Source organism: Astatotilapia calliptera, chromosome 4, assembly GCF_964374335.1.
Source record: "Astatotilapia calliptera chromosome 4, fAstCal68.1, whole genome shotgun sequence".
Taxonomy (NCBI): Eukaryota; Metazoa; Chordata; class Actinopteri; order Cichliformes; family Cichlidae; genus Astatotilapia; species Astatotilapia calliptera.
This window is the reverse complement of record NC_137425.1, coordinates 31928400-31950610: the sequence shown is the minus strand read 5'-3', so window position 1 is coordinate 31950610 and position 22211 is coordinate 31928400. Positions and strand designations below refer to the sequence as shown.

The 22211-nt window shown below is 43.2% G+C and overlaps 1 protein-coding gene and 1 long non-coding RNA gene across 4 annotated transcripts in view; one reads left to right on the top strand and one right to left on the bottom strand.

The window, feature by feature from the left end:
- The window catches only part of hdac5 (histone deacetylase 5), a 66853-nt gene that overhangs the window by 9794 nt on the left and 34848 nt on the right, over positions 1–22211 (bottom strand). For both annotated transcript variants that reach the window (XM_026165970.2, XM_026165968.2), the window contains 20 exons: positions 21603–21698; positions 19747–19994; positions 19522–19666; positions 19316–19421; positions 15711–15844; positions 13182–13313; positions 12925–13034; positions 10548–10664; positions 9284–9395; positions 9050–9160; positions 8762–8955; positions 8528–8646; positions 6958–7153; positions 4016–4127; positions 2655–2788; positions 2353–2473; positions 1742–1791; positions 1558–1665; positions 1415–1470; positions 1239–1326 (listed from right to left, as the gene is read on the bottom strand). In XM_026165970.2, the coding sequence (XP_026021755.2) occupies positions 1239–1326; positions 1415–1470; positions 1558–1665; positions 1742–1791; positions 2353–2473; positions 2655–2788; positions 4016–4127; positions 6958–7153; positions 8528–8646; positions 8762–8955; positions 9050–9160; positions 9284–9395; positions 10548–10664; positions 12925–13034; positions 13182–13313; positions 15711–15844; positions 19316–19421; positions 19522–19666; positions 19747–19994; positions 21603–21698 (2489 nt within the window). The remainder of the gene's footprint in view (positions 1–1238; positions 1327–1414; positions 1471–1557; positions 1666–1741; positions 1792–2352; positions 2474–2654; positions 2789–4015; positions 4128–6957; positions 7154–8527; positions 8647–8761; positions 8956–9049; positions 9161–9283; positions 9396–10547; positions 10665–12924; positions 13035–13181; positions 13314–15710; positions 15845–19315; positions 19422–19521; positions 19667–19746; positions 19995–21602; positions 21699–22211) is intronic.
- Positions 8470–11326, top strand: LOC145428378 (uncharacterized). 2 transcript variants are annotated; one of them, XR_013908666.1, is made up of 3 exons: positions 8470–8601; positions 8780–8983; positions 10568–11326. It is a non-coding gene; the product is annotated as an uncharacterized LOC145428378 (long non-coding RNA). The 2 variants fall into 2 exon arrangements; XR_013908665.1 differs by having other exon boundaries at positions 8497–8621.

Sequence of the window (22211 nt, the reverse complement as noted above, 5' to 3'; positions counted from 1 at the left end):
TAATACATTCATCTTTCAGTTCATTGATAGATGAATGTATTAACATGAATCTGTTTCACCCAAACTGAAGAAGCATTCATCTGTTCAGGGGGGGAAGTTTGGAGTAAAAATGAAGTTATTATTACACTTTCTATTAAATATGAAATGCCTAAAAAATGTATGTAAATATAATGTTTTCTATAGTCATAGAGAAACTGTGTGTTCCTGTCTAGCTATCTTTGTGAGGACCGAAATCTGCATTCTACTATACTTGTGAAAACCAACAGTCACTTGTGAGGACACACACACACTGGTCCTCACACGTTTGAAGCCTTTTTGAGGCTCGAAATGTGGTTTTAGTGTCAGGGTTACAATTAGGTTATGGTTAGGTATTAGGGTTAGGCATTCATTTTTAATGGTTAGGGCATAGGTGTCAAACTCTGGCCCGCAGCCTAATTACATTTGGCCCGCGAAACCATACAAAATTACTATCAGAGCTGGCCTGCCAGTATTATACAGTGCATGTACTGCTAATACTACAATTCCCAGAATGCTCTGTTGGTGTTTTGGCGCGTCAGTCATGACAGGACCCATTAGCTCCCTCTCCTCTGTTGACCATAGCCATAGCAACCATGCAAATACTGCCATGCTATCTATTCCAAAATGGCAAAAAGAAAGGCAGAAAACAGGAGCTTTCTGGACAGGTGGGAGAATATGATGAAAATCTGATAAATGATAAAATGATCAAATTTAATTCAGAAGGCTGCAAATACATTTTTATTTAAGAAATGAATTCCACTGATGTGTTATTTAATTGGAATTTTGATTTTGCATGTGTGCAATTTTAAGTTATACATACGTTTATATAGTTATATATATTGTTCAGTATTAAGTTTGCTTGTTCCATATTCAGATTGTCAGCAAAACTTGTTTGAGTCCATAAGAAAAGATTCCTTGCTATATTTGGAGGAAGATTTTTTTCAATGAATATTAATGTTAGCCCGCGACTTTGATCCAGTTTTGAATTTTGGCCCACTGTGTATTTGATTTTGATACCCCTGGGTTAGGGTAAGGGGCTAGGGAAACCATTATGTCAATGAAGGTCCTCACTAAGATAACTGAACGGGCTTAAGGCATTTTTGAGATGTGATTTTAGTGTCAGGGTTACAGTTAGGTTTAGGCTGACAGCATTATGTCAATTAGATGTCCCCACAAAAATATGAAAACATGACTGTGTGTGTGTGTGTCTGCCCTCTCACCCAGTCCACAATGAGGATCTTGCCCACTCCAAGTTTCTGCTGCAGCAGCTTGGCAGTAATGGCGACTGAATTGAAGAAACAAAAGCCCCTGTGCAAACACATTAAAAAAACATATTAGTCAAGCTGGAGATGTAGTGAGAGAAATGTAGTCAGAATTCTGTGACAGGTGTACTGACATAGCCGTGGACTCCTCAGCATGGTGCCCTGGAGGACGAACAACTGCGAAGCCATTCTAGAGAAACAAGCACAGAGTGAGGGGGACGCGCACGCAGCATGAGCTCACACTCATGGTTTGTGGTTGCCTCGGTGAAAGCCTTACTTTTAACTCCCCTGCAGCCACTCTGAAGGCCAGCTCGATGACCGAGCCCACCGCCATGCGCACTGCAGCCGATGAGTGCATCTCATTCCACACTGTGTCGCTGTCCACCTGCAGGGGGCAGCACACAGTTCAGACCAGGGCTAACACTAACACAGGCAGACCAGCTAGAAAGAGAGAATCTCACCCCTATTCCTCCACAGGGAAGAACAGCGTACATCTTCTGGCTAATCGGACCTGGAACGAAAATCAGCCAGAGTTGAGGTTACGGCACAGGAAGTGCTCGATACATTTATCACAAGTGGAAATAATAATAACAGGCAAACAGTAAAGTGGGTACGACACCCACACAGGCAACAGCCAAACACAGGATGGAAGGACCATAACTGGGTTGTCAGAACACACACTCAGTCATCACGACATCTCAATGTTATCAACCTTTATGTAATTACAAATGATGTTTCCTGGGTAAAGTATTCAGTTACAGTGGACACACTGCTGGGTCCTGAGCTTATTTACAGTAAGGATGCTGTGACATTCCTGTCTTATTTTCCTCTGTGGAGTTACTGTGAGGATAATTGATCTGGGTGTCTGATTGATGTATTGCTTTATTTCTAAAAATTAAACAGGAACATTTAAAGAAGCGATAAAACTCATGCTAACTCGTACAGCAAAAGTTAAGCCAGGGCTGCATTTTTCTCTATAATTTACTCTGTAATTTATAATTTACAGATTTACTTTAGTCAAGCTTCAGTGTATAGAAAGTGTAGACAGACAGTCAGACAGACAGACGGGTACCGAGCAGCTTCTTGTGGTCCAGTTTGTGCCGATTGAGCGGACTGGTTCCATACAGCAGGGTGTGGAACTCTGAATGGACGGACTGGATCTCATCCAGAGATGCTTTACGCCCACGAATCCTCTGCTCACACACAGACAGAGAGTAATGTTTGCATACAACAAAATCAACTTTGCAAGAAATGACAGATGTGCTGTACTTGCTTTTACACAGTGTATAAATCAATAAACTGAATTGAACAAATCATTGCAGGCTCTGCTGTCAGTGTGAAGGCCTTATCTGAAACTTAAGAATGTGTGTGTACCTCACAGCGGCCCAGCAGGCCTGTCTCCTGCAGTCTGGACCAGATGCTCTGAACTCTCCCAGCATGCTCTGGGTGGATGTGAGCGTTCCCACACACACACTGATGTTTCAGCATCAGACTGTCATATACGAGCCCTGGAGAGGGAGAGGAAAAAGATACACACAGATATTGCAATGAAATAAAAGCCTGTAGTTCAGTGGTATGGACACCGGGTCAACAGCAGCTGTAGTACCCAATGATCACCACAAGATGTCAGGAGCAACTACCAATTACATGTATTTGTGTGCAGCTGCATAAAGTCTGTTTTTATATTCGTAAACTGGAATTTAACACTGGTTGGTCTGTTACGGAGTGGAAAACAAAAGATCCACTTTAAGCATGAAATGAGTCACAGCAGCACAATAAGAACACAATCTATGAAGATTTAAGATTTCAAAATTTACAGCCACACGTTTACTCTGAAATAACTGTCAAAGAGAGACGGGTCACCTTAATCACCAGCTTTCATTATCAGGATTAACATGAGCATGCTCTCTGGAGCCTCTGTTTTCAAGCTTGCATTTTTACAAGGCCACATCTGTCAGATCTGCCCTCGTTTCATCCTGGTCAGACCCCATCTCAGGCTAAGCTCATGTTAAAGTGAACCCTTTTCTACATAAAAGAACTGGACTAGGAAAACAACAGCACAAAACTCATGGTTTGAGTCTTTATTTGGTACCAAAGACTTAAAAGCTAATTTAATACCAGAATAAATCTGTTTAATAACAGACGCAGTGTGAGATGAATAAGGATTACTTATGAACTATGATTCAAATCCAAGAATTCAAACTTGGAGCAGAACAGGTCATTACTGTGACGCTCCCTCTCTCTGGCTTTGAAAATGCCAAGAACGCAGCTTACGGTCTGAATAAACTTTATAAGTGTGCCAGCTGCACAGTGTGAGCTGAAGTAAATCTAGGTGAGGCGATTAAAACGTGAAGTGCTCAGACTCCTCTGTGTAACAGTTTAGTTTACAGTACTCATGCAAGGAAGTCTCATATGGAGCTGTTGTCCTGTGGATTCAGAGCATACAGTAAAGAACACCCTGACCTGACCTGCACGTTCTCGTCCCAGCACATCAATGCAACATCAAAACAGGAAGAGCTCTTACTGGAAAATAATCAAATATAAAACAAGGTACGAGTGATGGGCTCATGCGCTGTTCATCTGAACCGTCAACCGAGAGAGTCAGCTCCCTGTTGCTAGGCAACAAGTATGGAGGCCTCCAGTAGGCAGACTTGACACCATCACATTGTTAACCAATGGGAAACCAGATGTGCGCACGCACAACCACATAAGAAGCGCAAACACAGAAAACTGACCGGTAGTGAAGAGGTGTTTGATGGGATTAACGGCAGCTGCAGGAGAGGACTGCGCTCTACCCAGGGGTCTGTGGGGCAACGAGGACTGGAACACACCCAGCTGCTGCAAGGCCTGATGGGACAGGGATGGAGGGAGAGAAGAGATAGAAAGTAATGATTCGCTGCAGGAGGATGAATCAGAGATCAGCTCATTCACTGCAGCGATGGAGGATGTGTGTGTTTAAGAGGAGAGCACACTTAAAACCAGTCCTGTCTCTCTGTCTCTGCACACACACACACACACACACACACTGAAATCACTATTCAAAATATTGTATCATTCACAAAAATTGTGTTCCGTTTTCATGACATTTGGACTGACTGTCCTGAAATCTAACTGATCACCACCCCCTCATGGTATGTGTGTGAGATTTCAGGTTTGTGTAACCACTCCCCTCACACACACACACACACACACACACACTCTGTGGTGTCTATATATAGGGAGTGTTGCTGTGCTCCCTGCTGCGATCTGGGTGACTCATCACGCGTGGGTGGACACTAAAAGACACACACTCGAAGATATACAGACATACAGGACACACATACACACACAGCGGTGAGTCCAGTGGTTGAGTCATCAGCTGGTGATGTCACTGCGGCATCAACAAGTGTGTGTGTGTGTGTGTGTCTGTGCATCATTATCTTGAGGCTGGGTCAGCTTTAAAGGCTTTTGTCTTTCCTCCACTGTTCAACAACGTGCCCCAAACATCCAACCTGATACTTGCAGTACTGAGCAACAACAGGTCCTGCAGCAGAGGACGTGAACCCCTGCAGAGCCCTGATCTCATCATGCAGTCTCCCAGGAAGCATCCTCCCTCTGATTTTGCATATTACTGTATACGCTGCATAAAAGCAGTGAAGTTGTTCATATTCAAATGCCATCTTGTTTTGTTTTGGTTAAGCATCTGATTTCTTCTTCTTCTGATGACTCATCAAGTACCGGTGCAAAAATAAATAAATAAAGCTGTTTCTCCACAATCACAGCATCCACTTTAACCCTCCTCTCAGTAAGTACCACCCACAGTGAACACGGGTCAGAGGTGTCATGGGGCTGGAGAGAGAAAGATGACTGAAAAACACAGTGAAATGTGCAGGTTAAATGCACTTAAACTCAATGACCGCTAGCACGCACGTCAAACACGGGGAATTACGGTCGGGTCCAGAAGTATTTAGACAGCAGCACAATTTTCCTACAGAAATGTTGCCTCCGTACTAAATCAATGAAATGAAGCAATCAAGATGCGATTGAAGTGGAAACTTCAGCTTTAATTCAAGAGGCTGACCACAAATCTTGCATTAAGCATTTAGGAATTACAGCTATTTTTATACACACTCCCTCCACAGTAACAAGAGCAGTGTACCATAACTGAGTATATCAGAAACCTTTAAACATTCGGAAGCCAAACCAAAAACTGAGAGTTCTCCTTCTGTGGCTTCAGTGTTGTGTGCTCAGGTAAGCTGGTAACCACTGAAGACCTCTCCATGTTTTGCTTTAAGAGGTGCTTCTGTTGGACCATTGCAAGGCTGAACTGTGAAGCACTATCTTATCAGTTTTGCAGCATCTGATTGAAAGTACAGTTTGCACCTGCAGTCACATAATCAATAAAGAAGAGTGGTGACCTGAACTGAATGATTGTGACCATAAACTCATCGCAGAAGTGTTTACAAAAAAAACGTCGGCACTTCTTCAGAGCTGGTGAAGTCGCCCTCTGTTGGCCATTTGATAAAAGGCAGGCTTAAAGTATTTCTGTTGAGGCTTTACTTCTTAGATATGACAGGTACGTCCTTAATGCCGTCTCTACTATGTTGGAGAGGCGATCAGGTGTATGAATAATGATGCTTTCTTGTCCCTGTTCATGCTCTTATCATGTTTCACATTTGTAAGGCTGTTCTAATCTGGCTGTTTGTGCTCGTCACTGCAGCCACTCACTTTGAGGTTAAACTCTACTTACATTCACTAACTGTAGATTTAAATGTTCTCAACTTTACTCAATGTTATGTAGGGCTTTTGTTTACCAGGGAAACAACTCAACTGTGATTATCACCTTTATCTGCCATGTGTAGTCTCCGTGGTCTTTTGGTGTTGCTCAGCTCATCCTTCTGTTTTTGGCCAATTCAACTGTTGATACCAAATGTTGGCATCAGAGTCTGATTGTGGAACGACATATTTAGAATACCAGATGGCAGACTAAATAGGAAAGAATTCATGTAGTTAGCATCACTGATCCACTTTGAGCAAAGTGATCCTTACGTTCAGTCAGAGTCCTTGAACAGTGTTGTGCTCACACAGTTAGACGTCACCACCCTGCACACTGCCAAGTGGTCTGAGCATCACATTGTATAAGTTGGCTCTTCAAGAACGCTTAGCCTCGTCTAAGACGAGAAAAATATGCGTTTGGCAAATTTTGGAAAATTCAATGTGTGTTCTTTTTCCTGAAAGCAGATAAGACACGCTATGCAATGAGCTCAGCCCAAAAGGAATACTCTGAAGTGATACGTAAATGTACTGCAGCTCAGAATTGCTATGTGTGAAAACAGTTGCGCGTGGGTGAAAAACACCTGAAGCCACCTCAGCTTTAGACTGAAGTAAGAGGCCGACCATTAGCTGGGATGAGTCAGATCACTAACGCAAAGCAACCGCTGTAACAGAGCAAACGCAGCGAGATACAAAACAACAGGAAGGCGGTCAGTGATGCATTTGTGTGACTCATCCCTCTGTGGGATGACGCTGTGGAACCAACAAGTCCTGAGTTTTAAGACAGACCGTGGGCTTTGAAGGAGCTCCTGTTGGACACCTTGTCATTATCAGATGAGCCCAAGCTCACTAACTGACCACACCCATTTACATGAACCAAGCTGATTATCAATGATGCAAAGCTGCACTGTATTCACACACAAACCTGACTGTAACTCCCTCTCTCCTCTTCGTCGCCCTCCCTCAACTGAATGATATCTTCATCCTCTTCCTCTTCTTCCAGCTCACTCTCGGTGCTCTCCCCTTTGATATGCACGCTTCCACACTCCTCCTCACCCTTCACGTGCACGCCGAGACGCTCAGATGAAGGCGTGCTATCATCAGACCCCTCCTTCTGAAGCCTGATTGGATGAGAAGACAGAACAGAGGGAAAAGGTGTGTCCAGGAGCCAGATACACGTGCTCTTTACGAAAACTAGCTTCTGGGTCAGATTTACAAAGCAGGGCAACTGATCGACAACCTGCAACTGAACAACGCACCAACGAGAGTGTAAAGCTATGCGAACAGGCACAGCCGGTTCATTTCAATAATGATGTCGGCATGATCTACCAAGAGCAGCACAAATTAGCAGGCTGGACACAAGTAGGACCTGGTGAGAGAATGAGTCATCTATTGTTGCTGAAATCTGACAAACATAACAAGCTCATGTTTTACAGTGTTTCCTTCCAGGAAAAACAGCAATTCAGAAAAATGTTTTGATTCAAGAGCAAAACCAAAGGAAACTGAACAAGATCCGTTCGGGTCTTAAGACTGAGTCCAGGGCTGTTTCATTTCCACCTTACAAACCTGAACTCTGACAGCTGACTGATGGGATGATTAGGCAGTCAAATATCTACATCAATAATAGAAGCGACACACTTTATGTTGTTATGCAAGTCATAGAAAATTCCTAAAAGCTTAATTGTGATGATGAAGAGCTCTATAGCTCTCTGCAGTTTTCACTCCCAACGTTTGTACAGAAATCTGACTATAAACCAAAAACACTGCACACTGCACACTTGACTCTCTGTAACAGATCCATGACCTGCATGTGTTTAGCACCAAAGCACTTGGGTTCACAGTTTGAGCCACCCATTATAAGCTTGTTCCGCTAACAACCATCTCAGCTATGCCAGGAACACCAGTTAAGATAATGTGTAGAAATAATGGCAGGCAACCACAAACCTAAATCGTGTTGTGAGTCACTTAAATATTTCTCAAAACTCTGAGCTCAGAAGAGGAAACTGTGATGACTACGTCAGCCAACAAGATCAGTAAAAATGTAAAAATAGGAGCAGCCACACTCTTCATTTCTACAGATATATAATAATATATACATATATATATATTTATATTTATATTGTTATTAACCAGCCTAATAACAAAGCCTAAATAATAACAAACTGAATTCATGTTTTTATACTCATATTTGAGCTAACGGAGTGGACATCTCTGAGAACAGAACATTCACTTTTTATATTCAGGAATTGTATTTGTAATTTCAATTAAAAACAAATAACAGCTTTTCAGCTTCTTTGTAAAGCAACAAATTTGAAACATCACAGATAAAAACAATATTTCTATTTAGCATTAAACAGCCTCCACATACTGCTGGAGGAACCATTACTGAACGAGGATTTTGGCATTGGCATAAACCTCACATCAGGCTGGGGCTAATAATGTGTTAAGCACTGTGTGTCACACAGAGACACACAAACACAGAAATACTGGCACACCTGTGAAGGCCCACCCCTTCATCCTCCTCCTGCATGTCATTGGTCTCTGTAAGCTCCTCCTCTGTTTCCTCTGGGTGAGTGGGTGGTGGCCTAGGTAAATCTGTCCCCTTTGACAGCATCTACACACACACAAACACACAAAGATTATGTGAGAATCTGCACGTGTGCTCATCTGTGTGTGTGTGTGTGTGTGTGTGTGTGTGTGTGTGTGTGTGTGTGTGTAATTGTGTCTACCTTGTAATGCTTCTCCAGGAAGTGATGGTGCTGCTGTTGAACCACCAGTTGCTGCAGGGCCTGGGGGGACTGGGGCAAAGGTGCGCTCTGCGTACGAGCCAGCGGCCGGTGGCGAGGCAGCTTGTTGACGGCCCGCATGCCACCCGACACACCTCTCTCTGCCGTAACCAGCGGCGATTGGCTGTACATGGGCACTGGACAGGTCAAGGGTCACAGAAAAAGGTGATGAGTTAGGCGCTGTCGTGAATTTTTGTGTATGTGCTGTGTGCGCGATTGTGTTTGCACCACCTAGCATAGCAGTCTGTTGCCTAGCCTGCTCCAGCAGTAGTACGTGTTGCAGTAACGAGGAATGGGCTGAATGAGAGCTGGGGGGCGGAGTCTCCACATCATGTCCCACACCTGCAAAGAGATATTAAATCATAACTAAAGAATTCAATTTAAACCAACTACAGTCACGATGCACTTTTATGATTAGTGCACAATGACTCACTAAACTCTGATATGAGCAGCGGTCCAGCTCACCTGCTGGAAGGGAGGACGTGGAGAGAAACTTTCCTGTTAGAGCTCCACCCCCCCGCAGCGACTGGATGGCCTGACGCTCTGCCTCTTGCTGGGCAGACAGCTTCTGGGAGGGCTTTAGAGGGAGTATTACCATAGTTACCACACAGACACAAATTGACAGGCACCTCATATAATAGCGTGGCATTTTTTCAGCTGCTCAGCTTTTTGCTTAAATCCTCTCCTTGAACAGGAACTGTTTATTTAACACAGAACTCAGAACAACAAATCTATGAAGTGCTGGATTCCTTCTGATGGTACAGATTTCCTACAGTGGTGCAAACAGAGCTCGGAGCAAACGGAGCAACCAAAACTCATCATGAAAATGTATCCAAAGCCAAGACCAAAGAAGTCTCAACACCGTGTTTGGTTGTCTTAGCATATTTTACCTTTATAAAAATGCAGGAATAACTAGCTTTACACTGAAACACAAGAATAGGACTCTTTATTGTTTCCATGTATTCCATAAGAAGCAGCCTGTGGATATCTTTCCACTGGGTTCGTGTAGAAATGTGCAGACATAAAAATCCCACTGGAGAAAGAGCTTTTAACCAAATCATACATTTTAAGGATAGCACTCGCTTACACATGCAAGCTAGAAGTGATCTCTCACCAAAATGAACAGTCATGGAAATAAAAAGGCCTCCTTTGGTTTACTTCTGTGTGGAAAACTACACACATATAGAAAAAGAAGAGCCACTGCTTCATGGATCACTTAGTGTAAGTGAGTAAGACTGACTGCTTTGTAACAAAAGTGCACGTCAGCTAGACGAAACTCCTGGGTTTAAAAAGCAAAGCAACAAGGAGGCGACTTCTACGCTCACCACAAGGAGGCCAGTTGGAAAGAAGTCACTGGCAAATGACTGATTGACACCCTCAGTAAGCCTTTTCCCAATTCATTCATACAGCTCCATTTAACAACAACAGCTGGCACAAGGTACTTTATATTGTTAAGTAAAGAACCTGCAGAGGTAAGCAACCCCAGCAATCACACCAATCCCACAACTGTCTATGACTGAGCATTTGGTGACAGTGGGAAGGAAGAACTTCCTTTTAACAGGAAGAAACCTCCACCAGAACCAAGCTCAGAAAAAACAGGATACGCAGATACTTATAGAACTACAGGTTACTGTGTAACAGTGTGTGTGGCGAGTCCATCAGTGTGGGGGTGTATAGTGTGTGTTTGTGTGTTCTTGTGTCGATGGGTACATGCACCGCAGTGACTCACCGTGATATGTGTGTTGGCAGGGAGACCCAGCGAGATATTCGGCAGGGAGGGTGAGGTGTAGAGACTCAGAGGACTCAATGTCCCATCAGCCCCCAGCGTCTGATGGAGAGACCTCAGCTGCAGAAAAACAAACACGCAAGCAGTTTTAGTGTCCTGCACAGGGAGAACTCAGTTTGTTAAATTTAGCACATACTGGGGCAAAATATAATTAACTGCTTCTTCTTCTTGTTATAGAAGAAGACCATTTCCTGGAAGTTTCTTGGAAGAGCACAAAAACAGGAAACTTCCATGGCATTTGTTCCACACTCGCTCAACTTAAATAAACAGAGGAGTCTTGTCAGCCTTGAAGGCCTTTAAGAATTACTCCATACAGCCTGCTTTAACATGCATTTGATACAGTTGTGCCCAGTATATTATCCATATTCAACACCACTCTTAGAAATATGCCTCTGGAATAAAATGAAAAAATGAAATCACACTGTCTTTGGCCATGCTTGTCTTTAATCTCTAACTAGAGCCCGACTGATATCTCAGTATCAGTGTTTATAATGCCCAACAAATGAAAACTCAAAAGGTAAAGAGACAGGAAACCATGTTATGAGCACTGATGTTGGATAGTTTGACCACCAGAGGGCGTTCTGCGTACCTGCTTGTAGCCAAACACAACAACCAGTTAATTCAAGTGGCAATGAGTGTAAATGAGTAATCCGAAACATGACTATTTAACTGCTTTGTCATATTATCTTCATAAAGACCTACAACGAAAACATAAAAAATGTCAGGGGAATCATTTCATGTGTCTTTAAAGTCATATACTGAAATAACCAATCAAAACCAACCAACTCTGCTGAGGCTACAACTAGGATGATCTGATACCCTCATGTTGGTGTTGTTCCCAGACCATCATGAAAATGTTGTTCCAGGTTCAACATTGCAAGTGACCAATCACATTGTTGTGACGTTATTCTTTTGCGCGCCAAGCCATTCGTGCATTTATGAAATTCCAATGTTGCAAGGACAATATCAATTCTGCTTACTGTTTATTAAAGGGTTACGGTTAGGGTCAGGGTCCGTTGATCGGCGGACAGAGGCGGTTTCACGCAGCTTAGGTACAGTTTTTTGTTTTACGCCGGTTTTTCCTGAAGTCGCAAAAGTATGACGTCACAACATTCTGATTGGTCACTTGCAATGTTGATCCTGGAACCACATTTAGTATGATGATCTGGGAACAACACCAACACGAGGATATCAGATCAACCCTACAACTACGGTTTGTCTGTTAGGTGAACTCTGGATATCATCTTAGTATAGTTCCTTTCTTATCAACAAAACAGCAAAACTTATTGCAGATATGGCACATCTGGTGGTGTACCACAGGGTTCCATTATGGGACCTATGTAATTTGCATCACACACTCTACATTCCTAAAAATAAGGGCACAGGAAAAGTGTATTATTCCACTGAAACCCTTTAACACTAATCACTGTACCTCATTCATGAGTAGTAAAGGCTACATACTTGAAATTCTTCTTGATTTTATTCTCCAGTATCGAGAATCAATACTCTGTCAAATAAAAAAAGAAATTATGTTAAATTATAATTTTACATTTAGATTTGTAGGTTTTGCTTTATTTTCTCCAAAAATAATTGTAGACATTACAGAAGTTTGATCTTGTAGGGGTGGTGCAGATGCCTCACAGCAAAACGATTCTGGGTTTTCTGTGGCCTTTTTTAAATGTCTCTTTTTATTCTGTTATACTATTGTGAAACTGTAATTAGAGGTTCAAGATTTGTTTCTGTAAGCACAAACCACAAGGGTACAAATAAAATCCCCCCTCCAGGGTGCAGGGAGTACTTTAGAGTTTCCCTCCAGTGACTAGCTCTGAACCACTAAAGGTACAGTTAGATATTTATAACTTAGTATTTTTGCAGCCCTATTTCTGCGTCAAAGTGAGCAATTTTATCTTTGACATTTGACAAACAATAAAAATTCGAGAATGTTTTCTTTTCCAAGATTGCAGTGCTAAAATGGTTTATACTTTGGCTGTGACCCAAACAGCATCAAAGTATGCACAGCAAACACAACGTACAGAACAGAAAGCACAACTACACGCAGAAACACTCTGCAGATACAGCAAAGAAGACAACACAGGGGCAAAGCCAGAGTTCCTGCAGAAGTTCAAGGTGATCAAATGCTGCCTTTTGCTGCTCAATCATCACTTTCACACAGCTGCTTACATGTCGCCTGTTACAGTTTCCCCCATATCGTCATTTTTGATTCAGTGCTCCACACTGAACTGCAGGGGGCAAACTCGAGCTTCGTGTCGAGTTTGAAGAACTGAAAATGAAGCCAGCCTGTGTGTGTGTGCACGTGTACCTCAGTCTGTATGTTGGGGACTGATCCAGTATTGCCGTTGGCAATAGCTGTATTGGAACTGTTGGGACTGCTGGGACCTGACCCCGGAGCACTGTTACAGAGAGAGGAAACTGGTGGAGAGACACAGACACAGGAATAAATGAGCAGCAAATTCATTTTAAATTTCTGATTAAAGCAGCTATTCACACTAAACACTCTGCACCTGAGAGCTTATTTGCACTTCTTCTCAGAATGAAAACGTAAGCGTCTCTGCTCACCTGATATCTCTATGGCTCTCTTCTTGAAGGTGCTGATGACAGTTCCGTCCTTCCTGCGGAGGAGAGGGGAGCTCCGCCTCTCTGCCACCTTTTGCTTCAAGCGTGAACGCACCTTCAGGTTAGGCTCAGAGACTGGACGAGTAAAGAGAGAGGGGAGATAAAACTGTTCAGCGCAGAGACATCAGTGTAACGCAGACCATTTCCTGTAAATACTAAGCTGTGCTCGGAACGCAGGTGAAAGAAGAACAGTTATTTTGTCGGCTGCTGATCTGTCTTGTTTCTTTTTCATTATAGGTCACTGGTAACATGCAGTGGTTTGTTTTGGCAGAGGGCTTCAGTGATATTTTAAGTCACCTGGTGACTTGCCAACAAGATTCTATCAGGGCAGACTGAGAAGTCTGCTAATCCTACATTACAATTTGGCTGGGTCGTTTGCTAAACGAGCAGCCACAGTGGAGTTTAAGCTATTTTTGGTGTATGGGTCAAGGTGAGGATAATAAACAGTAGAAGGGAAAACATGAAGTTTTCAGTGGCATAAACAGTATCTGGATCCAGAGGGATGACATGTCACTGCTTACCCGGTGGCATCAGGGCAGCCAATGACAGCTCGGCCTGGCATTTGTTATGCTAAAAACCATTTGTCATTATTGTGAGCCAGGCAGCAGAACCTGCACACAGTATCCCGGGACACACTGGAGTATATTTACAAAGAGTGAGTTTAATCTGGTCTATGTGATTTACACAAGTGCCACTGAAGAGCACCCGTGTCATGCACATCTACAAAGTGTTCCTGCCTCTATATTTGGATGACTGGCTAAAAGGAAGAACCCTTTAGAGCTGAAAACATCACGGCATGGATGCTTCTATCTGCAATTGTAGCCAATTTTCCATCTAGCACAAATTTGAACCTCTTAAAATCTGGCAGGTTGCTGGGAGGTTAGGGTACGTGCACATCTACATGGCATAACTGAAACAGAAACCCTGTAAGAGACAAACTGTGAAGCCATGATGCATGAAAGAGTGCATGTGGCTAAAATACAACCTCGTGCTAACCTTACACCGAAACTGCTTCACCCTGGTGTTGGCTATGATACAGACTATGATTATAATTCAGTGTAGGAGCATCAGAAGCTGGGTTTATGGACATGTATATGATCATATCACACACACACACACACACACACACACACGCACACACATATATATATATATATATATATATATATATATATATATATATATATATATATATATATATATATATATATATATATATATATATATATATCCATCACATTTTAGCTTTACTATATAAAGTAAAGCTAAAATACCTCAGACCTATGTGCTGTGCACGAGTGACAACTACAGTCTTTGCAGTCGGGTGGTGCAGATGCAGTACGGAGGTCCTGCCACACATCCATGTGAGCTTCACGTAGCCCAGCTGCTGCGCTCTTGTCTGTCTTGGAGTGTTGTGGGCGACCTTTGTACGCTGAGCATTTAAACAATTTAACTACAGAGGCAAACATGTTATCCGGTAACTGCTACTTCAGCTGAGACCACAACAGTCAAAAGAAAATGATGTTTCCATCTGCAGCCATTTATATTTGGCGGCATCTATTTGAGAACCTCCACTTTCCATGTGCACACATGAAAAGCCTTAGGCGGGGAGAGCAACAACAAGATCCCACCACAGGACAAATGACGACAGATAGGACAATTCAGAAATAGCATGAAAGAAAGAGCTGGGGTGGAGGTGGGCTGCAAACTCCCTTCCAGATGTCCAGCATCTGTGTGCAGGCTCAAGCAGCTTAAACACAGCTCCCTGTGTAAGAGTTAGCAACTGTAAATCGTCAGCTGACGTGGGGACCAGCTGATGTGCTCTGACTGTGACCGAGCTTCAGTTTGTGGGCTTGTCGCTCATCGCTTTATGGCGGACGGCCGGTCCCTGTTAGACACAGACTCGGACTGTGCAGATGACTGTGTCATTGTTTGACGCCCCTTCATAAGTAAAATGAGGTTTTCTTCACCTCCATGGATGCTGCTGAGTAAAATGAACCTGAGACGTGCCCACAGTTGCTTTGCATGTAGCATATCACAGCTACATTGTTACGTGTGTTTTAAACTTTCTCCATCAGCGAGTCCACTAGGGTCCATTTGGGTCGAACAGTGAGCGAAATTTACTTTACTCACTCCGTCTTCCACAGAGACTTTGATTACACCGACTACTCATGCACCCAGGCAGCAGACTGCAAAGTATAACAGGAACAACTGCTCGGCCATCGGGACTCCACCTGTTGTCATGTGTGGATCCACCTAAACACCTTTAATATATATGAGATGTGTCTGGTAGGTTGGAATTGTCCGTTGCATTGGGGAGTATCTACACACTTTTGTTCCAGGTCCAGGTAAGGCAGTCTGCAACACTTATTTCACAAGTAAATAATTATATGACAATACTGCACCACCTTTGCATACCTTATGAATTGTGTACGTGCAAACACACACACACACACACACACACACTCGTACCCGTCTTGCGGAGTGGGAAGTCGTCTTTGCCCTCATAGTTCCCCAGGAGAGGGGGCAGTTTATAGGAAGGAGGAGTCCCCGGTGTGTTGCTCTGCGGAGGCGAGCTCTGCTCCAGGGAGGTGTGCTGGGCTCCCCTGCAGACACAAACACCCAAACAGACGGCAGATTAGCTGCCTGGGAAAACCCTTTTATCGTACCATGAGACCAAGCGCTGAATGTCATTTTCTGCCCAGGTTCTCGAGGGACGTGTACGTCATTTAGTCATTTCCTACACTTCCTAGAATGCTGCGTTATTTCCTTTGATTGTCAGTGTGGAAACATTCTCTCTGTGCTTCTTCCTTTAATTTCCTCCTGTGTTATAGCTGCTGCAGAATGGGTCTGAGTAAAAGCTTATGACACTCAAACCTGACCTTTTCTGTTGTTGTTGTTGTAGATCAGTGAACATTGCCGGTTGCTTCTGGCCCTGCTGATTCTAACAGGACGTGGCATCGTGTTGTCTGCGGCCCTTTTCAGACTGGGAACTCATTACGTTCATGGGAAGTGACAGCTTTTTGTCATTCAGGCGTAGGTGTCTGGTATGTTAGCGTGTGTTATGGAGATGTGTCTGAGGTGTTGGAGCAATATTTTTTAACATGATTCAGGTGATTATCCACACATCAGACTGAAAAAAACATACATCACAGAACGATGGGTTTGTGGCTGTTATTAATAGTAGAAAACGAAAAAGAGCTCAGCTCACTGAAAACACAACGCGAGCAGCTTTGGGATCGACGTTTTCTATAGGAGGATCAAAACTGGACAATCTTTGGTCTGTTCTGCTGTAGGAAAACTGAACATGTGATGCTTCTGTTAGAACAGGCCATAATGAAACTTTAATACAGGGGTCCCCAATCCCAGTCCACGAGGGCCAGTGTCCCTGCAGGTTTTAGCTCTCACCCTGGGTCAACACACCTGAATCACATGATTAGTTCATTACCAGGCCTCTGGAGAACCTCAAGACATGCTGAGAAGGTAATTTATCCATTTAAATCAGCTGTGGTGGATCAAAGACACACCTAAAACCTACAGGGACACCGGCCCTCGTGGACTGGGATTGGGTCCACGCTTTAATAGCTGTCATAGACAGCGCCTCATTAAGATAACACAACCAAACTTTATTTTGAAACACTCGAAACTGCTGGAGTTTTAATACAGGCAGGAACTTTTATTTAGATAAACAGCACTAAAACACTCGAGAGGCCAGTTCAACAAAGTGGGAAACATTTACTAAAATAAAAAGGGGGAAAGTACATGACTCACTTCCCACCCAAATTCAAAAATGCTCCTGCTAGTCTACATAAGAGTCCCGTCAACTAGGGCTGGGTTTAAAAATTGATTTTCCAGATTCAAATCGACTTTAGCTTCAATAAAATAAAGTAAATCCTGAAATATTTTTAAATAAAAATGCATTTTGCCAGAAATGCCAGAATCTCAGGTTGAAGCTCACAAAACTACTTCAACAACCGCTAAACAGCTACAACAACAAATGAGAGCAGGTACACGGATTCCACACAAAGATGTAAATACAAAGCGCGGATCGTTCACCCGACGGCACGTACACGGACACGCCGCCGGGCCTGAGAGCCGACAGCTCACAGATTCTGATGCTGCAGGTTTTGTCGCTCTCGCTGAACCAGCAGCAAAAGATCCAAATTTTGCTTCACGTTTGATAAACATCGTCATGGATTCCCTCTTACTTTTGCTCTTTTGCTTCCACCACGATAAAATCATACTTCCTCTCTCTCTCAGTGTACTTCAAGAACGGTTTCCCATCTCAAATCTCTGTTTTCTGCATTATTAGCTTGCTTATTACCGTTTTGTACAGCGCTGTACACAAATGACCTCCGATAAGAAAGCCTGATTTCTGCTGTTCAACACCGAAGAAATGTCAATGTTTTAAAATGATGCCAAATTCCAAATTGCTTTGCTGTGTCTCTAATGAAACCTCTAACTTTGCTCTGCTTCACGTCAGCAGCATCAGATAATGCTCATATGTCGATTTATGGTTTTCTTCAGTTTTCGATCTAATGCAGAATATTTTTTAGGTCATCTGCTATAAAAAGCCAGGCCAGGAAAATCTGCTTCATGTTTTTTCTGTTTTATCCTCAGTTACTTTGACACAAAGGCATCTGCTGTGATGTTTACACCTCTGATGAAATCTCACAAGTGTCAATACTGATAAATAATCAGAAATATAATACAGTGGAACCCCGACTTACGAATACCCCCTTTAACAAAAAATTCAAGTTACGGAGGGACTTAACGGCAATATTTCTGCCCGTGTTACGGCAAAATGCCCACGTAACGAAATCCGCTGGCTCTGATTGGCTGAGCCCAGAATGCCTTCTGAATCATGTGACAACCCCCTTGGCTTTGGTACTTGCACTTCGCTGTTCCACTTAAACGACGTATTGTTGTTGCAGTTAGCAATTAGCCTGTAGCCTATCGTTCACTGAAAAGGCGCGATGGGTGCTTCGACTTACGAAGACCCTCGGGAACGAATTAGTTTCGTCAGTCGGGGTTCCACTGTATTTCTGACTGTCAGTCAAAATTGATTCAAATCAAATCGATTAGAAATGGAAATCGATGCCCAGCATGACCCTCAACGTCTCTCTGTTGCATTCAGGATCCAGTCTGAATGTTTCCTCCTCCAGAGCATCACACGCTCCCTTGCATGGTGTCCTAAATGCGTCATCTTCACCCTTGAGCTTGCTCACTCAGCTCTAACAGTGTTACATTATTGTTGGAACCATGAGTCCGGCCTGTGGACGGCTGCACCTGCACCGGTGAGCTCTGCTGTTAAAGTCAGCTGAAGACAGAGCAGTGTCCTCGGATGTTCGAGTAACGTGTTTCTTCTTTGCTGTGTACGTTGCTGTCTTTGTAACTTCTCTTTAACTAATGTCCGCGTTCTTTAATTATCCGAGCAGTATTTTTGCATTCTCAAGTTTTTCCTCAGGTTTCTTTCTCACTGTTTGCATTATTCACAGCGTTTTCCATAAAACACTTGGTGACTCGTGTCTGGAAACGTGCCACATAGATAAACATTGCTTACTATTGCTATTGCTGAGCCATAGCACAGAGGATTTGCATGTGCATCACTGCACCATGCACATGCCGCGGTGTCACAGTGATTATGTTACTATCCAGTGACCTAAGACATGACTCTAGTACATTAACTGCATACTGTCAATTTAATGAGATAGAGCTGCTCACCAAATTGCATCATTTTCCCTCAAATACTACATATAACCATGGTAACGAGGTATAACTGTGTAAAACCAAAGCCATGTGTGTTTTAATGCTTATTTCTCTACATAAAGACAAACTAAACACAACTTCATGATATCGCGGGTAAAACAGCACCCTCACACTCTCCTCAGCTTGGAAAGTGAAGAGTGCTTCCTCGATATCTCTCAGGTCCAGCTTTGTTTTATTTCTGTTTTGTTTTCATAGCGAAGTGTGTTAAGTGCATGTTATATTAGTTCTGGTGCAGAAGATCAAACCATCAGTGGGAAACACTTTCCCATTTCTACACACACACACTCTGAAACAGTTTTGGTCCTCACCAGCACTTTGGGGAGAAGGAATGGTTTAGTCCGCCAGAACCAGGCTCCTTCTTACTGAGAAGGAACTCCTGCAGCTTCAGCTTCACCTCTGTGCTGGCAATGGCACCTTCCAAAACACACACACACAAACACACAAAGCAATCAGGCCACTTCCCTGTCTGTATGCAAACAGCCTGTGGTCTGCGAGTAGCATCAGGATGACCTACTCTCTTTGCCTTTCTCCTTGTTCCTCAGCAGCAGCAGTTGCTGCTCCAGCCGTTGTTTCTCCTGCTCTTCGTGTCTTTGCTGCTCCAGCTTCCTCTTCTGCTCCAGCTCCTGCTGTCGTTTGGCTGCCAGCAGCTCCTGTTGTTGCTACACACAAATACACACACAGGTTATTGAATGGTTCCTGGAATAAGGCAGCGGGAAAGAGAGCTGGTGCTTCAGCTCACCTTTAAGTGTTCCTGCAGCTGGACTTCGTGTTGTCTTGTTAGCACTTCGTGTTTTTTCTGAAATTCTGCAAACAGCAGCTGTTTCTGCAGCTCCTGCTGCTGCTTGAGGAGAATGAGTTCCTGCTGGAGCTGCTGCTCTCTCATGGCTGTGTCCACCACTGCCCCCCCGGACACAGACCCTACCCTGGGCTCAGTTCGCAGGTCCACCGGGCCTCCTCCTCCTCCCGGGCTTTCTCCAGGACTCCCACCTGGAAATGTCAAAAACAACATGGCATCAACTTTAGCCAAGTGCACAGCTGAGCTTCTGATTCTGTATATCTGCAGTCTGATTTGAATTACTGCATTTTTTCCATTTCCTAATTATTAATTTTTTTATTTCCTTCGAGCAAAACTGTGTGAAGAACAGTACAGCAGCCATCACACTGGACACTATTTAAAAGCTAAAATCTGAGACCTTTTATTTATTTTATGAAAAATATTATATTCTGGCAGCAGCAACAAAAAAGAGAAACTAAAGGCTGCAAAGGTAAGTGTTAATAAAATGAGCTGGAACAACATTTTGCATCTAATATTGGTTTATTGGCAACACGTCAGTAACAGGATTGGGTCTTTGGAAAAATTCCTCAATGTATAATTGTGATGACTTTGAATATCTTATCATCTAAAGCAGTAGTATCAAAAGATTATGAAAATCTGAGAAATCTCTGTGCAAAGAGGATAAGGCCAAAAACCAGTCTTGGACGACCCTGATCTTCAGGTTCTCAGCACACAGTGCACCGTCCCATCCACAAACTTAGGTTAAAGCTCTTATGTGCAAAGAAGAAGAAGAAGCACTATGTGAACATGATCGCTAAACACCACCGTCTTCTCATTTAAAATGGACTGAGGCAAACCTTTCTGTCTTCAGATGATTAGAAATTTGAAATTCTTTTTGGCAAAAACAGAAGCTCAGTCCTCCAAACTAAAGATCATCAGTATCAGTGCTCACTTGGTATGAAGGTATGAAGCTTGCACATCTGTAAATCATCAGTGCTGAAAACTATACACAGGTTCAAGAGAAATGTGTGCTTCCATCCAGTTGATGTTATTTTAGGAAAAGCCTTACATATTTCAGCAAGGCAATGCTAAACTGTACCCTGCATCTATTACAGCAGCATGGGCGCATCGTGGAACAGTTGCTTCATTAAACTGAAAACTATAAGAAAGTAGAACCAGGACTCATGAGCTGCTCAAATCTATCAGGCAGGAATGGCACAACATTTCTCCCTCTGAAGTCCAGCAACTGGTCTCACAGATGCTTACAACCTGCTAAAATAAGAAGGGATGCTTTGGAGAAGGTTTTATCCAATCAGGCCTGTGCTTGAAATGTAAAGGCTAAGCACAGTCCTGATTGGCTGCCTCATTCCTGCACACTTTTTGTGGTCCGTGTGAAAATGACCTCTGTAAAAACTTTGAATATGAGTCTAGGTTAAGCCCAGTTTTGGTTATTCTGATATTACTAAAGAAGGGTTTTACACTTTACACTGGCTCATGAATGGCACGCTGTAGTCAGACCCCTCGCTCATCACAAACACCAGCTCTGATTTGAAAGTTTCGTACCAGGAAACAAACCGGTGGGTGACATCACGATAACTACATCATTCTTGCACACTGTCCATGATACATATGACATACATAACCATAGGTATGTATATCATTCGCTGGGGTGAGGAACGTTAGGCACGCTGTGAGCGTCAAATTTGAAGCATCAGACACTTCACTTCCCACATTCTGGTTATTTTTTAAAATTTGTACCACCACACACACACAGACACACACCTCCCACTTCAAGGACTCTTAGAGGACTCCCTACTCACCACCTTCTCCACCACTTCCTCCTCCTCCTCTCTGCTCGCTTGCTGTTCCTACTGGGCTCTGCATGCCTGATGGGAGGCTGCTCTTCACCTCCACTACTGCAGGAAAGAGAGCGAGAATAGAGAAATGAGTGATTGATTAGTGTGGAAAATGTCAGGGACACAGCAGATTATTGCATCACTCATCGCATACACACCCACATAGAGACAGCTTCCATGTCATTCAGATGGGCTGTGATAGTGTTGTAAGAAAAGTGAGGGGGACAGTCCTGCTGCCTAAAAATATTCACAAGCAGCAGTGGGTAGCACTGAGCTCCAGCGCTGAAGTCAGCCTTTATTCAGCATGGCTACACTAAAGGACACTGCAGCAACATGCTAACATGTGCTTTACATACTAATAGTGACAGATTATTACAGTAGTACGAGTAGCAAGCAAAGAAAAAGGAACAAAGAAAAAGTGTCTTGTAACACTCGTTTCTGTAACACTTGTTCTTAATTGAAATGCCAGATTCATATTGATTTCCTGCTTCAGACAAAGCCTAGCTAAGCCCAGCAGCTGACTTTTTTTAAGTGTGTCAACAGGCTATGACCTCTGATTAATAATTACGAGCT